General features: G+C 49.3%; 1 protein-coding gene across 4 annotated transcripts in view; it reads left to right on the forward strand.

Moving 5' to 3' along the window:
• LOC105471365 (plexin A4) overlaps nucleotides 1-17,374 on the forward strand; it is a 451,592-nt gene that overhangs the window by 67,061 nt on the left and 367,157 nt on the right. For all 4 annotated transcript variants that reach the window (XM_011723816.3, XM_071094493.1, XM_011723817.3 and 1 more), the window contains exon 3: nucleotides 17,037-17,219. In XM_011723816.3, the coding sequence (XP_011722118.1) occupies nucleotides 17,037-17,219 (183 nt within the window). The remainder of the gene's footprint in view (nucleotides 1-17,036; nucleotides 17,220-17,374) is intronic.

Raw genomic sequence — 17,374 nt, forward strand, 5'->3', positions numbered from 1 at the left:
CCAGGCAGATCTCAGAGGGGACTGGCACCCTCCCCAGCCAGAGTGTAGAGAGGCCATCACTCTGGTCTTTGGGATTTGGGTTAGAGGTAGGGAAGAGGGAGGAGAAAGATGGTGCCCTGGCATTAGGCTCAGCCTGTTTTCTACTGTCAAGTCTTCCAGGCACTGGGCCAGCTGAAACTAAAAGATGTCATCTCTTCTTGGAGGTTTTGAAAAGCCAGGAGTCCCCTGATGTCACAAAGGAAACAGGAGAGGTGCTATGGACCAAGCAGGGCAGGAAAAATTTGACAAATCAGAGCCAGACCAGAGAATGGAGGGGACTCCACTGTATCTACTGAGCCTTCCTAGCAGGTGACTTAACCTTTGGGAATGCCTCCTGGAGCCCTCTGTTTAGGGCAGTAGAGGAGCCACTTAAGAGAGTCCATGAGACAGGGCTATGAACTTGTGGGGGCATGGAATGCTCCCAAATGAAGGCAGCTAATGACAGAGGCTGTGCTGGACATATGTCTATTATGCACTCAAACATGGGTCTATGTGAGATATATTAGAATGCTGGTGTTGAGAAGGCCCTTCGAGAGCCTTGGCCTAAAACTTCATTTTACATTGAGCACCTTGAGACTCAGCAAGGTGAATGAATTGCCCAAGGTCACACATGTTAGGAGTGAGTGACAGAGCCAGCAATTGAAGAGAATCCCCCTTACCTGCAGGTTACCCACACATGCATACATGTAATAAATTCCCCACAAGCATGCACACATATGCAGGCCTGTTAGAAGATGGCAAGTTTAGGCCATGTACTTACTAAACAACAACTAGTTCTTCTGAGACCAGAAGGGTTGGCAATCTCTGACAGTTTCCTGTAGAAAACTTGCTTCAAACCCTGACTTTCTGGGTGATGCTCCTGGGAGAAAAATCAGCTGCAGGGGTCCGTCGTGGGCAAGTGTTCATGCTGCCCTTGCTTCCTGCCACAATACAAAAAGCCAAGTTCATCATGGAAGTCTGCAGAGCTGCAGGTCCTAACACTGTGTGGTGGCCTTGGAGAGAACAGAGGGGAAACAGCTTTGCAAGACACGCTAATGCCAGGATGGGGAGTAATGGAGCCAGATAACAAGCTTTTGATTTTTCTTTTGGCTTTAATTAGTCCTTTCAAGTTACAGGCAAGTTCAGGGCTAAGAGTAGAAAGGAGGAGGCCAGAAACTCTGCACAGGGCTGGGGCTATCTCTCCAGCCAGTCTGAGAAAGGCCAGGCTGCCGTTTAATGCACAGTATCAGTTTCCTTTGATTTGGCAGATACCTGAGTTCCTTTGCTCCAGCATTCATTTGGAGTCGGCTCAGACCACACGTGTTTCATGCGTCATCGGCCAGGCCAGGCTCTGTGTTGCCACAATGGCACCATTTGCAAACCCAGCTCTTCCTCAACCCATTTACAAGACTGTTGGTTTAGTTTTCCTGTTCCCTTCCTGCCTAGAGGTGGAGGATGAACAAGATGAACTCTGGAGTTCTTGCTTGTCATGGAGTCTGACTCTCCCTTGAGCCCTGTGAAGTGGGAACTCAGTCCCAGATGACCTCTGTCCTGTGGTGTTCCTGTTGTAGGAAGATGGCAGAGGGCAGGGCAAGGCCCAGGAGGTTGGCTTTTAGTACTTGTGTTTTGTAGGGCAAGGGGTTCCCTGTGGGTTTTATCATAGTTGCAACTCTACAAACTTGAAGAAGGGATTTGACTAGCAATGAATGTCAACTGTGCTGCAGGCTGTACCAGCTCTCTAAGTTAGAATGCTCCTCTCATGTGGCTGTTCAGGCTTTTCTAGCCCTTTTCATATCCTGAGACCCATATTCTTCCCCCTGAACTCACGCCTCCAGAACTCAGAGCCGGGATCCGCATAACTCCCGGGCCACCTGCCTCCTTCATAAGGTCCCAGCACCTGCTTTGGCTATGTTCATTCGGGGGATAGGAAGGAATGGGAAGAACCCCTACTACAAGGCCCCTGGTGCCAGGAAGCATCCACAGAGCACTGGGCAGGCCGAGGCCTGAGGACTGGGCAGAGGGAAAAGTCTTGGGCCATGGGGGTGGAACCTGCTGACCCACAGCCCCCAGAGAGCTCGACGGTGCCTCAACTTCAGGTGAATCAGGTAAGGCTGGCCGTGCTCCCATCGGAGATGAGGGCTGGTTGGCCAGGAGTGGCCTCCTCATGGGAATGTGTTGCTGTGGACATAAACAGGCCTGTTGCAAATGCACATTCCTGAGTGGGCACGGAGTGTGGAGGCTGGGGAAGCAGCTGGGGCTTTCTGATGTCAGTGGAGTATGAGAGCAGCAGCTTCTGCCTTCGCCCTCTGAGCCGTGCTTTACCCCTGTCCTGGCTTTCTCCAGCCTGGGTGGAGAGAGGTCTCCCAAAACAAGTGGGTTAGTATCTGCAAGTAACTCTAAGGATCTCATGAGGACATGGGTATGAGGGGGGTCCTAGAGGGTCTGTCAGGGCCCCAGTTTGTCTGGGGACTCACAAGACTAGAGGTCAAGCTAATGAGCACTCATGTGGGGAATGGCAGTGATTTCATTTCTGTTTCTGTGGCTTATCCTTGGTGCATCTCTATCCTCAGCCCCTTTTGAAGGCTGCCATCCAGGCTCCCTGAGACCGCCTGTCTGCAGAGCATGTGACAGACAGTAAGGCTGAGGAGCCCATACCTGTGGCCTCTGTCATGTGCCAGGGCCTTATGCAGGAGAAGGCGATGGCTCTCTGTCCTTCTCTTGGGGGGACCTGACACTCCTGACTTGGAGTGGGCATCTGGCTGGAGAAGATGCTGGGTTTGACCAAGCACCTGGCATCTCAGAATTCCCCAGGCATAGGGTTATCTATACCTTCTCTCCTTTCTTCAGCCTCCTGGGGCAACCTCATCCAACACTAATGAACTAGCGCCTCCAAATAAACTAATGAATGGCGAAACATGTTGGAGCCCTAGGAAAGGGCTTGGCAACGCACTGCCTCCTGGTGGATATCAAGCATCGTGGAATGGCATCTGTCTCCAGGAGCCCACACAGTGGAGGCGAGAGATGCACACCAGCAGGTCATTATGGCCCGGGTGATGGGAACAATGGCTGCGGTCATGGGAGTGACTGTCATTCACTCCACTTCATTCTTCCCTGACTTTGGAACCAATTGAGCCATGGGTAAGGGAGTCAGATAGTCTCGGCCATAGTACCGATTAGGTGGTGTGGAGAAAGGTGACATGCAGTAGGTACAGAAATCAGCTTCTCAATCTCTCTGTCAAGCTTTGACCTGAGTGTCCTTCAACTAGAAAATTTGGGTCCTTGGAGCAGAAACTATTATCTAGCATCACTGACTCACACCTGTCAAACCCCAGTAGTGGGAGCAGAGGGCAGAGGCTCCCCGCCTGTCTGGAAATAACACACTGGAGTTTGCATGGTACTTGATGGTTAACAAGGGCTTTCGCACACCTTTTCTTCTCCCGACAGTACTGTAGGATAATGGAAGGGCAGGCATCCTCTGCAGTTGAGGGAACAGAGGAACAGAAAACTCAAGTGTTTCACTCAAGGTCATGTCATTAGTAAACTGAAAGCTGTTCTGTATCCTAATTCTCAGCTTGGTGCTCTTCCCATGGTGTTTCACAAGAGTGTTCTAGCAGTGTCCAGGTAGGCAGTTCATGGTGCCGGGATTGCCTGATATTGGGGGGTATTTGTGATCCGGGGCCCTAGAGTGCTGAGCGCCAGTGGAAGTTCCCAGTCACTGCGAGGCAAGCAAACCTCTCACATTTCCAGAAACCTCTCATTGAGAACCATGGCTAGACCCAGCTTCCACTTGACTCTGGGGTTTACCCACCAGCCCTGTGCGGTCCCACAAGGGCCACACAGGCACAGGAGATGGAGCTTTTCCTTTTTAACTCAAAGCTCCCCTTCCTGCCCTGCTGTGTGCATGACTGGGTGACAACGGAGGTCCCCTTCCACGTGCCATTCCTTTGACTCACTGGTTTCCTAGGCATGGCAGTCCTGAGCAGGAGACAGGGTCACCCCCTTGGACTCGGGCTGGCCTCACGTCCCAGTCTGGATGGTCACTCAGGTTGATCTGGCGCCTGAGATCCTGAACCTCCACGAAAGTGAGCATCCGGAATGGCCAGGCAGGCATCCCAGGCTCCGGCGCCTGGCTTCTGCAGGTCTTCTTGGGGTATTTTCTTTTCCCTGTCAGCAGGAAGCACAGGGCTCAGACTCGATGGGGTTGTATCCTGTTGTTTATGGCATTAGACAAGGCTTGCTCTTTCTGCTCAGCTTTTTTTTTTTTTTTTTTTTTTTTTTTTTTTTGAGACGGAGTCTCGCTCTGTCACCCAGGCTGGAGTGCAGTGGCCGGATCTCAGCTCACTGCAAGCTCCGCCTCCCGGGTTCACGCCATTCTCCGGCCTCAGCCTCCCGAGTAGCTGGGACTACAGGCGCCCGCCACCTCGCCCGGCTAGTTTTTTGTATTTTTTAGTAGAGACGGGGTTTCACCGTGTTAACCAGGATGGTCTCGATCTCCCGACCTCGTGATCCGCCCGTCTCGGCCTCCCAAAGTGCTGGGATTACAGGCTTGAGCCACCGCGCCCGGCCTCAGCTCTTGTCCTCTCTAGACCGGGAACTCCTCCTCTTCCCTGCACCATCCCTCCTCTCTCATCTCCGCTACACTTGCCGCACACACCGTGGTCCATGCCACACTCACGTCCCAATAAATGCACGCATCAAAAATCTCACACAGTGGTCTGAGTGCCCATCTCTCATGGCCAATGACCCTGTACTCCAGATTTCTTATTTAGCACTGGGTGTCTGACATATCACAGTCCCAATCTTTATAGAATCAAGTCTTCCCACTCTCTCTTGGAGATAGCTCCTGTCTCACGTATTTAGGTGAAAGGCCCACCCACCTCCCTCTTTTTGGTCAGCAGGGTTTGCAGTGAAAGTCCCATCCCAGCCTAGTGTGCATGGTGCTTTGTGTGACAGGTGGCTGAACGCTGGGGGATGTGCTGGGTTTGGCAGGAGCAAAGTTAAGGCTGGCTTCCTAGGCTGGATGTACTCCCCCAGGATGCCCACCCTGGAGGCCATTGGGTCAGCGGGGGGTGAGGCGGGACCCAGGAATCACACAGACTGAATTTTAACACAGACGGCTGCCAGGAGAGCTCAGCACAGAGTTGGGGTTGAGGATGTGGGGTCTCACAATACTGAGCCGTGGACTGCATGTCATGAGCCCAAGCACAGTGGTGTGCACACCTGTAGCACACCCACATGCACACACCCATTCTCTCTGTCCTTGATGTCTGTCCTCCTCATTGCTGTCTGTCTGTTGCTTTCTCTGCTTCTCTCCTCTTGCTCACTCACTCACACTCCTGGTGCATAGTCCTCTCTTAGCCTTTCTCTGTCTCCCTCTTTCTGTGACTTGTTCTCCCTCACCCCACACACTGTGCTCAGCAGCAAGTACAGTGAGATTCCTCTCTTTCTGTCTCTCACACACACACACGCCTCATGCAGTATGAGATAGCCCTGCCAAAATGGGAAGCTGGACCTCTTGTTCAATGGGCACATAGACCAGCCCTACTTAACAATCCAGATCTGGATTTCTGGGCCTTCCTTTCAATTCCTGTCATCCTCACAGGGTGGCGTCTTGGCTGGGTTACTGGTCTGGGAGTCAGGATCTTTGGATCTCAGCCAGTCCCAGTTTGTGAGATGTCACTGGGCAAGCAGTTTCCCTTTTGCTTTGAATCACACATTTTATCTTCAAGAAGGAGATGATAAAAAAGTATCCTTTTAATAAAGAGTACGGAAGCTCATAAGGAAAGAGAAATATACAGATGTTAATAATGATAGACACACACAGCCCCTTATATTCATAGGACACTCTAACATCTTCATAGTGTCATCCTGTGTCTCCTCCTTTAGTTATAATAACCACCCAAGAAGACAGAAAGGGGCATAATAATATTGCAGTGATTTCATGCTTAGAATTTTTTTTTCTTCACCAGTACCTGCTTTTGAGAGATTTGGGCTGTGCTTAAATCAGGTGTGATGTTTGGTATCTCAGGCCCTAGGATGTGCTCCAATTGCCTTTATTATTATTATTCCCCATTCCCCTTCCCCTCCTCTTCCTTTTTCTCTTCCTCCTCTTCCTCCTCCTCCTCCTCTTCCTCCTCTTCTTCCTCCTCTTCCTCCTCCTCCTCTTCCTCCTCCTCCTCCTCCTCCTTCTTCTTTTGAGACAGTGTTTCACTCTTGTTGCCCAGGCTGGAGTGCAAAGGCACGATCTTGGCCCACTGCAACCCCTACCTCCCAGGTTCGAGCGATTCTCCTGCCTCAGCCTCCCGAGTAGCTGGGATTACAGGTGCACACCACCACAACTGGCTAATTTTTGTATTTTTAGTAGAGACAGGGTTTCACCATGCTGGCCAAACTGATTTCAAACTCCTGACAGGTGATCCACCCACCTCAGCCTCCCTCCAATTGCCTTCCTTTCTATATAGCGCAGATTACGAATGATAAAAGAATGCATTTGGACACTAAGACACGTTTTGAGCCAGTGCTTACTGCTGTTACCTTCATGTGTCCCTCAGTTTTGTAAGGCGGAAGGGAAGGACTGCACATCACCACATCAGGCTCATTTCTTTTATCAAGAAAGTCAGTGGAGAGAAGGAAAAAGAGACAACTGAGAGAGCTCTTCTCCATCCGGCCTCTCAATTTACATGTTTTCCCTAGTGTGTGTGGCCCTATGGGCGTGAAATGGGGTCAGTGGGAGAGAAGCAGCCCACTCCCTTCCCTGGTCTCTGTGTCATTACTGTGTCTCTGTCAGTGTTCCAAAATATAATGGGATTTGTTCGACTGATTTATCCCACACGCAGGCAACATTACCCAGACCCACACTCAGACCCGAGAAGCAAGAGAGGAAGATACACGGCCGTGAGAGTGGGGCTAATAAAATTTATTTCCACTAACGAGGGAATGACCTACCCCCTAACTCAGCCTGGGGAGCAGGGCCACTGCTTCCCAGCACCCACCAGAAAACACACAAACTTAATCATCGTGGCGTTCCTCACTTCAATGACAGCCCTTGTGGCAGCTGAGGCTGCCTGTCACAAACTCTGGGAGGGAGAGTAGGATTTGGGATCGATGGACTGGTGGCATGGGATTTATCTGCCCCTGACAGGTAGCCACTGGGGTTCTCTGGAGCTAAAGTACAAAAGGAGAGAGGTGGCACCCCAGTAGGTTTTGGTTGTTACCGTTCGCAATGCTGAGATGCTTCCCTGGGATTTCCCATGGGTCTGGTGTTGGTTGCTAAACCAGCCCCCAGTAATAATGCCATCTGCAGAATTACAATTCTCTTGGTAGACAAGCCTAGAGCTCTGGCCTGTCCAGACTATCCCCAGGTCATTGTGCCATGGCCCTGTCTGCTTCTCAGAGAGAAGAACATGAGGCTCTTGGCAGCTAAGCTAATGAGGAGAAGGCTATGGGTTCAACCCTTAGGATTCTGAGCTGAAGCTTGTCTTTGGCTGCTATGCTCAGCAACCCCTAGAAGGCGTGCATTGCTACAGCTCGCTATTGGTTACAGCCTGGCCTGCAGAATGTGTGCTTGGCTTAATGCCCCTCTCCAGGGAAAACTGCTCAATTTAGTGACATTAGTTCCCTTTAAGAAGGATAGTTTGTTTTCATGATGAATGAAAGATCACTGAGATATCTGGTGGGCTTGGGCCACAGATGGTCCCAAAACACACATAGAAACTTCAAAATGAGTATTGAAAGAAGCGTTGCTTTTAGCAAATGGCTTTCATCATTCCATAGGTAGTTAAATGCCTTCATTTAATAAATATTTACATGGAAATCCCCAGCCCCACCTCCTAAAACACAATGACTTTCTATCCTGTTTGTGGTCTGCTCTCCTCCTTTTTGAGATGCCCAGAAGCAAAGCTCTTGGTTCTTGAGAACTGGGGCCATATGATAGTCCCCACTTATCCTTGGGAGATGCATTCCAAGTCCCCCAGTGGATGCCTGAAACCGCAGATAGTCCCGAACCCCATATATACTGTGTTTTTTCCTATGCATACTGTCATGGTTTGGCTATGTCCCCATCCAAATCTCATCTTGAATTCACATGTGTTATGGGAGGGATCTGGTGGGAGGTAATTAAATCATGGGGGCAGATCTTTCCTGTGCTATTTTTGTGATACTGAAGAAGTCTTACGAGATCTGAGAGTATTATAAGGGAGTGTTTCCCTGCACAAGCTCTCTCTTTTTGCCTGCTGCCATCCGTGTAAGACATGACTTGCTCCTTCTTGCCTTCTGCCATGACTGTGAGGCCTCCCCAGCCATGTGGAAATGTAAGTCCATCAAACTTTTTCTTCCAAGTCTCAGGTATGTCTTTATCAGCAGTGTGAAAATGGACTAATACACATACATACCTATAATGAAGCATAACTTATCAATTAGGCACAGTAAAAGATGAACAGTAATAATAATCATAAAAAAGAACAGTTGTAACAATATACTATAATAAAAGTTATGTGAACATTATCTCCTCTGTCTCTCTCTCAAAAATTTCTTATTGTGCTCTACTCTCCTATTTTTGGACAACAGTTGATCTGAAGCTGCAGTAACTGAAACCATGGAAAGTGAAGCCAAGGATCAGGGGAACTGCTGTAATTTGTTGAGTTGTTTTTCCAACGCCAAGACACTTTTCTATAAGCCCCTGCAATTATGGGTTTGTCTAACTGGGTTTTTGTGACTGTGGCTTGCTGGCTCTCCCTCTGTTTCTCTTACACATTCATTTTCCCTTCAATCTCATTGAAAAAGACACCAGAAAGAATCATTCTGAGATGAAGCATTAGTAACTGAGTGTATGAGCCCTCACTCCAGCACTGTTTCCATGGCCTGTGCTCACAACCAGGGTGCAGGGGTCAACTTTCACCTGTTATAGGACTTCTCTGGCTTGCTTTCAAGAGACTTCAATCTCATAGGGCCAGTGTGGGTCATGTGCCTGAAGGTCACGTGTCTGAAGGCAGACCTTCCGGGGAGGGCTAGAAGTCATAAAAGAGAAAGTTTAGGCATTACAGTGAAGCAATCAGAGGATTGGATAGTCAGGTCTTTTTGATTTCTTCTTTGTTACAGAAATCATCACTCAAGCATATGGAAATATCTTATAGAATAATAGCCTTTCTGAGGAGCTAAACCTAAGCCCACTAGAGACTCCCAGAGATATTTCTACCTCCCTGTGGACACTCTCCACTTACCTCTACCCCTGAGGAGGTAGTGGGGAGTAAACACAGTGTCATCTCAAGGGGTGGATGCATTTTGTGTATTTATGAACACCTTAGGGGTCAGCTGTCATATTTGAGATATGGTTCCCAATAAGTGGGTGATCATTATCTCCCTGTACTACAGAGCTTTACAACTGGAGCCTGCATTTAGACATGAGCTATTACAGCTTATCTGATCAATATCTCCCTTTAAAAAGAAATCCCACATGTGCAATTCACTGATTCCCCATTTCCAGTGGAGGTGTGCTATGGTCAGCTCCCAGGATATGTGTATGTGTGTGCGCACATGTGCATAAGTGTAATTAATGGGAAGAAATTTAGGGCTGCTCAACATGAAGAATATAAAGACCTTTTCTTTTCTGTATCAATAGGCAGCTCATGGGCTTCCCTTCTCTTTTTCTCCTAACTTGAATTTCTTTTCAAAATGTCAGCTCTCACTTTCCTTTGGGATGCACAGACCCAGGAAAGGAAGAAGCCCAGCTTGGGTGAGTGGTCAGGGGCCTCCTTGGGAGGGGAGAGTTGGTTGATTCTGGTTTCTGGAGATGGCAGAGCACTCATTCCTGGTGCTGGGAAAAGAAGTGGATACGTAGGCTCTTCCCCAGCAGTCCCCTGCCTTCCTCTGATCCTGGAATAGATTGTCTTTGTGACCACCCTCTAGCAACCCCAGAGGAAACCCCTGCTGAAGATCAGTTTTTTGGCCAGGTGCGGTGGCTCATGCCTGTAATCCCAGCATTTTTGGAGGCCAAGGAGGGCAGATCATGAGGTCACAAGTTCAAGACCAGCCTGGCCAACATAGGGAAACCCCTTCTCTACTAAAAATAAAAAAAATTAGCTGGGTGTGGTAGCAGGTGCCTGTAATCCCAGGTATTCGAGAGCTTGAGGCAGGAGAATTGCTTGAACCTGGCAGGTGGAGGTTGCAGTGAGCCAAGATTGTGCCACTGCACTGCACCCTGGCAACAGAGCAAGATTCCATCTTAAAAAAAAAAAAATCATTTTTTTTGTTTTGTTTTGTTTTGTTTTTTTCTGTCACCACGAATTTGGGGCTTTGGTACCTATTTTCTCAGCAACCTGATAGGTAACTAGGGGAGGCACCTCACTTTCCAGGCTCTAGTGTCCCCTTCTGTAAAATGGGGCTGTTGGATTTTATAATCCTGAATTATTTTCCACATCTGAAATATGATGTGCAAAAGAAGGGCAGAATACTGTTTCATAAGCCAGAGAACTTGGACGTGAGCCCAAACCTTGCCTCGAGCCCAAACCTCACCTCCTCCTCAAAGTCATGCCTGCTCCCCAAGGCAGTTGGTGGCCCACTCTCTGGACTCCCCCAGGCATATAACTGAAGCAGGGCCCAGATGGCTTTGTCCAGTCATGGCCCAGGCTGTCCATCCCTGCACTGGGAAAGAGGCAGTTCTTTGGGGCATGAACTGAGACTTTTTCATCTTTATATTCTTACGGGCTCACCTGGTGCTTGGGGCTTAGTAGGTTTTTCATAAATGTTCTTAAGCAAATTAGTAAGTGAGGAAAAGTAAATAGCATTGTCTTCATCTAGTGCCTGTTTCCCTTGCTGAACGCAGGGAGTTCCAATAGCCCAAGGAACCAAAGGTTTGGTGGAAAAAGGTTGTTCTAAAGATCCGGTTGGCCCCACCATGGGTGAGCTTGGGAAAATCTCTGATGTCTTCTTACCCCATGCAATGGACAGGAGTGGGGGCTTCCCAGCTGTGGAGGAGCATGAGGCTAGATGATACTTTTCCATTCAGGAAGGGCAGGAGAGCTGGTTTTCTCCAGACGAGAGAAATCTTCTCTCTCCTGGACCACAGGAGTTGCCCACAGAGTAAATGGGAAGACCAGAACTGATTTTGTCTTCCATCCTGGGACTCAGAGATGGCTGCTGCTGCCCCAGAGCAGCAGGGCAGGTACATAGGTGGCTGGAGGAGTTGGGTGCATGGCTCATCCCTGCTGGTCACCTGGTCTGCCTCTTCAGGATCAGCTCAGGATGTTTGTAAACAGTGGATGCCTGCAGTAAGAGGGCAGCCTGTGGCTATGGAAGAGGCTGTGTCCCAGAGCTAAGCTAATTGGCCCACCGGGGATGGACCTGCTGACCTTTACCTCATTAGCACTGCATTTGGCCACTGAGCTCTGGCTTGGTTCTGACCTTCCCATAATAAGGACTCAATGTGAGGTTTCTGCAAAGGTGGGGCAAGCCAGGGCCGGGGGTAAAACAGCTTCGCTTGGCAGAGGAGGTGCAATCAGGACTCACACCAGGGGCTGTGCAGGCTGGGGTCAGGGGAGGATTTGGGGATCAGGGGTCCACCCCGTCTCGTCACCTGCGACCTTCAAGATGGATTGGTGTGGCTGTCAGAGTGGGTGATAGTTGGTTCCTTAAGAGTGTGTCATTGAGGCCTAGGGTTGGGGGTGATGTCTAGGGTTCTTGAGGAGATCCCCCCACTGTTCCCCAGGTCTACCTCCTCCTCCAGCCCTTCCCAGGGAGTCTCCATAGAGACCACTGGACACTTCTGGGGTCATTGGGCAGTGGCTTTGCAGCTCTGCCCCCGAGCCTGTGGAACTGCTGGAGGAAGGACACTGTCTGCATTTAAAATCCCCTTTTCATGGAGATGATAGAGTTTTTCAGAGTGCCAGTCTCTCTGCAGAGTGGGAGCAATTTCCCTGTAATTGGTAAAGTAACCGTAACTGCTCTGTCATTTGTATGTGGCGACACGTAATTGCACGGTAACCTTTGCCGCGGTGCACGAGGGAAGCGCTGTAAGCTATTAGGTTGTAATTCGGAGTGTCAGCTCCAGCTCCCCACGCCACCTCCACCACTGCCACACTGTGTGGCAGCCCCTGGGGAGGCTGCTATGGGGTCTGTCTGTATCCAGGTCCAGCTCAGGGTCCTGCTCCCGAGTGGGGATGCTAGGCACATGCTGTGTTCTGTAGTGCCCTCAGCTAGGAAGGGCCCTCCGTGGTGATCTAGGCCAGTGCTTCTCAAACCTTAGCAAGAGGAGGTTGGAATCACCTGGAGGGGTGTGAAGACGAAGATGTCTGAGCCCCCACCCAAGACTTTTTAATCCAATATGTCTGGGGTGGAGCTCAAGAATGTGCATTTCTAATGAATAGCGCTCAATCTTCTGGATCTAAGACCATTCCCCAGCTCCTGCATTCAATTTTGTGACCAAATGTCTATCTGATTCTGAAAGATCTTTGGGAAGAACTACCTTTGCTATTTCATCTTCACAACATTAGCCCCTTTAATCTTGATGACACCTCTGAGATAGATACCATGAATTTCCTCAAAGATGCTGAGACCCACAAAGGTCATCTGACCATCTAATGACAACAAACAATAAGAGTGAACACTCCCATAGAACTAAGTGTCAAACATTGTTCTATATGTTTTAAATTATTTAATCCTCACCACAGTACTATAAAGTATGTACTATTGTTATAATCCCCATTCTACAGGTAACAAATTAAGGTACAGAGAGGTTAAGTGACTTGCTCAAGGTCACACAGGATTAAGTGGCAGAGTTGGGATTCAAACCTAACAGTTCTGGTTCAGTACTGTTAGCCACTGTGAAACTCAGGCTTTTATTTATCCCATCTATCCACCCATCCGTCCATCCATCCATCTATCCATCCATCCATCCATCCATCCATCTACCCATGCACCCACCCACCTATCCATCCACCTATCCATCCATCCATTTAATATACATATATTAGCCTACTATGAGCCAGGCACTAAGCTAGGGGTACAAAGATGCATAAAACACGGTCCCTGTCCTTGAGCTCATAGTCCTTGGAGCACAGTGGATCAGCCATCTTAATTTGCACCCCATGCATTCTATGAGGACATTTGAGCCAGTGAAAAAAAGATCCAGTGTCCTCCGGATAGGGATCCAGGCAGTGTGGCCCTCTCAGGGCTTCTGGGTCTGTCCACAGGGTTGTCCAAATGGGTTCCATATACATTCTCATGTAATGGGCCCGTATTTCCTTTCCTTGTGAGAGTAGAGTTGCTCTCTAATAAACAAGTGTTATCATAATCATGGCCAAACATTTTGTGTATTTGTGGAGTGACAGGAGGCCGGCCTGGGCCTAGGGCACGACTGGGAGCAAACACTCTCTCCCCCCATCACCCGGGGGCTCAGGAAGCCACACCAACCCTCACCTGTTGAAGGCTTTCACCAATTAGCCTCCCCTTCTTGGGCCCAGGCAGCCCTGGCATCTCTTCCCTACATGTCTACCTCCCAGGTCTGCAGGCCCTGGGGACCCTCCCTCCTCCTGCTTCAGGTACTGTAATTAGCTGGTGGTTTCAGCTCAGACCCAGCAACGCATACCGTGTTTGCAGTGCATGCTGTGGTCGAGAGGCATGCTAGGGCCACGCCCTGCAGCCATTCTACCCCTGTTCCAGGCAGGATTTCTATACACGAAAAATCAATATGAAATATCTTACACTGAAGTGCTTCCCAGCTCACCAGGTGCCTTCGCTCCTACAAGCTTACCCACTCTATAGCCAAGGAAAGTCAGATTAGAGAACAGTAGGAACAAGTTGTGCAATTGGGAAGCAGCTGAGCTGCCATTTGAACCCAAGTTTTTCCACTGTTTCAATCTTAAAAATCCCTCCCCCATCACCCCAGCCTCGAGGCAACAAAGAGCAGGGCCACCTGCTGCCACAGCTGGGGGACCTCAGCAATCATGCAGACCTGGATGGTGCTTGGTCAAAGGCCTCAGTGGCACCTGTATCACATTCAAAGAGAAAAGCCAAGCCATGGGGAAACTTGGGGAGAAAGCTGCCATTGTCCCAGATCTCACCTGGGCTTCTTGCTGCATGAGGTTCTGCAGAGGAAGACCGTCACAGGCCCCTGACTTTCTGGTGAGTGAATGATGTCACTGGCCAAATGTATACTCTCCTTTTGTACATGGCTGTTGATGTGCTTGTGTTGTGCTCAGCCGAGGGGAAGAATTGTATTCAGTAATCCTGACCACTCAGAAATGCAATTTTGGGAGCTGAGAGGCCTGAAGCCTCCTCGGGCTAATGAGGCCTATGTTTGTGGCAGAGGTGGTGGGGAACTGTGAAACATGGACTTCCTTTCTCCCTGCCTCAGTGTCCCCACCCTGTGCAGTGTGAACAACCATTCAGCCATCTCTACTGGGAAAATGGATCATAACGGGCGATGTACAGACTTGGCGATGGCAGAGGTCCCTGCAGCACAGTTTAGGCCTGAGAAAGTCGGGGTTGCGAAATCCTTGTGAACCAGAGCGGGAACATTCAAGGGCCACGAGGACGCCTAGCACCCCAGGCTGCCCTCGGAAGGCCTGGCAGGTTGCCGTGGTCATATCCAGCAGGGACAGGGCATCTTCTCCCCTTTGCCTGGATTTGTCCTTCCTCTCTTCTACTCCTCCCTTTAACTCTTTGCCTCCTGTCTCCTTCGCCATCTCCTTATTTAGGGAAGAATGGTAAAGATCAGACTAAATCTTGAATACTCCCTTGTAAATTTGACTCCTATAATTTTTTGTTTGTTTGTTTAGTAGAGACAGGGTTGGTCTCGAACTCCTGACCTCAGATGATCTGCCTGCCTCTGGCGGGATTACAGGCATGAGCCACCATGCCTGGCCAATAATTTAATTTTTCTTTTTCTTTTCTTTTCTTTTTTTTTTTTTTAAAGGGAAGGGGAGAGAGTTGTGTTTGGCCTGGGCTGGTGGACCAGGCCACGCAAGAGAGGCCAGAGGCTATCAAAGGCCTGGAGAGCAGACGTCTGCTCTGCACGAGGCCTGCTCGGGCTTGCCCATGCTCTCCCCATTTTTACTCTGGCTGTCCCTACCCTGTAGGAAGATGGGGAACGGTCTGAGAGGCTTCCGATGTTCAGCAGGTTGCCTTCTTTGGAGGGACAGTGCCCGCACCTCTTCTGGGAGGGAGTGGAGGAGCCTGCTGGGGCCGGGTGAACACTTGTGGCCTGATTTCACACTCCCTGGCAAGAGCCTGCCTGCTGTTCTCCAGATGCCCTTTCCTTTGCCCAGATTGAAGCCTTTAAAAAAGTGACACCTTGTATTTTATTTCACCCCTTTCTCTGCAAAGTCCAAAGACGTTTACAGGCACGAGTGCAATAGGCTTTATGGTAGCCCATCAAAAAGCAGGGATTGTTTCCGTCATCTTTATAGAGCAGAAAATAAAAGCACAGGAAAATGGAGTAACTCTTCTGAGACCACATAGTCCTTCCAAGACACGGTGGAAAATCTACCCCAGAGGGGTGTGTGCCAGACCCAAGCTGCTCGTGGGGAGTACTAAGGGGTCTTCACCACTCCCCAGCACCACAGAGCCCAGGTGAGACCCTCTGTTTCATGGGGGACCTGATGGCCTTGTATAAAAAGGGGAGATTCCACTGGAAATACAGTGGGGGAACTGGCCCCAAAGCTTCCTGACTTCTGAACTTATGCTTCCTGGAGTCAGGAGCAAGTGAGTCAGGGTCAGTGTCTCGGGGATATCTGAAGAATATTCTCTTTAAGGAACACTAGTAGGTGTTCCAGTCAAAATGGTTTAGCGGCTGGGTGCAGGGACTCACACCTGTAATCCCAGCACTTCGGGAGGCTGAGGGTGGTGGTTACTTGAGCCCAGGGGTTTGAGACCAGCCTGGGTAACATGATGAAATCCTGTCTCTACAAAAAATACAAAAATTTAGCCAGGCATGGTGGCACATGCTTGTGGTCCCAGCTACTCGGGAGGCTGAAGCAGGAGGATCGCTTGAGCCTGGGAAGTCAAGGCTGCAGTGAGCCATTATCATGTCACTGCACCCCAGCCTGGGTGACAGAGTGAGACCCTGTCTAAAAAAAAAAAGAAAAAGAAAAGAAAGAAAAGAAAAAAGGTTCAGAGAATAAAATGTTTAGGAAAGGCTGAGATAAGGTTAAACATATTTTTTCTTAAAAATACTTTTCAGACCTTTCACATAACTAATCGTTATGAATCTCTTAGATGGTGTTAAAAGGCTTTCTAGAAATTTGCCTGTGGAGTCCTTTTGTGTAGGGCATATCGGGGACCTGGGTTTCCATGGATGGCACTTTGGGAAGTGCTGGTGTAGGCATGGCAGGGCCAGGGCTGCCCCTCTTCATAATGCTGTAAAAGAGACAGGGAGCCTGCGATCGGAGCTCATAAAGCACCAGCTGTGGCACATTGAGTTGAATCAGCACCTTCCTTCCCCCACTGCTCCTTTCCCCAGCTGACTGCCCACATATGGCTCTGTTGTGATGGTGCTACTTACATGCTAATGTTTTCCATTCCCTAGTCTATACTTTTGAGTCCTTATGTGTGTGTCTGCTCAAGATATGGAGACCACATCCCTTTTCTGTATACATATGAAGACCACATTCCTCTTTGTGTATAGATATGGAGACCGCATCCCTCTTGTGCCTGAGCAGAGTGGCCTGGAGCCCTTGCTCATCTGGGCTGACTCAGGGCTTTTCCACCTGAGGATGATAATGATAATAATGATGGACAAAGCTCCCAAGATGGTGCTGGGAGGGGCTGGAGAAGAGGCAGAGACACAGATTATGAGGAAAGGAGACCTGGGATCTGTGTTTTTTGCCTTGTCCCTGCACCTGCCCACTCAGGTGATTCTTCGCAGGTCACCTAGTTTCTCTGGAGTGATGTTTTTAATGTAAAAAAGAGGGATTGTTAGATGATTCATCTCTAAGGATTCTTCTACCTCCATAGTTTCCTGACTTAATATCTCTGCCAATTTCCCTGACGCTCCCTTCTAATTTTTCTCTTTTTAAAATTTTCAGCTCTTAACCATTGATGATAACTTCTGTGGCCTGGACATGAATGCCCCCCTGGGAGTGTCCGACATGGTGCGTGGGATTCCTGTCTTCACGGAGGACAGGGACCGCATGACGTCTGTCATCGCATATGTCTACAAGAATCACTCTCTGGCCTTTGTGGGCACCAAAAGTGGCAAGCTGAAGAAGGTAGGAATGAAGTGCAGTCCTTTTGGTTACTGTGAAGACAGTCTGACCCTCCTGGGCTGGAAATTATCTTATGTCTTTTCACTACCTTGGGCGTGTGGGCAGGTGATACAGTTTGAGCTAAGGAGATACGCTGCTGTTGAGGTCATGAGGATCAT

The sequence above is a fragment of the Macaca nemestrina genome, chromosome 4, assembly GCF_043159975.1.
Source record: "Macaca nemestrina isolate mMacNem1 chromosome 4, mMacNem.hap1, whole genome shotgun sequence".
Lineage (NCBI taxonomy): Eukaryota > Metazoa > Chordata > Mammalia > Primates > Cercopithecidae > Macaca > Macaca nemestrina.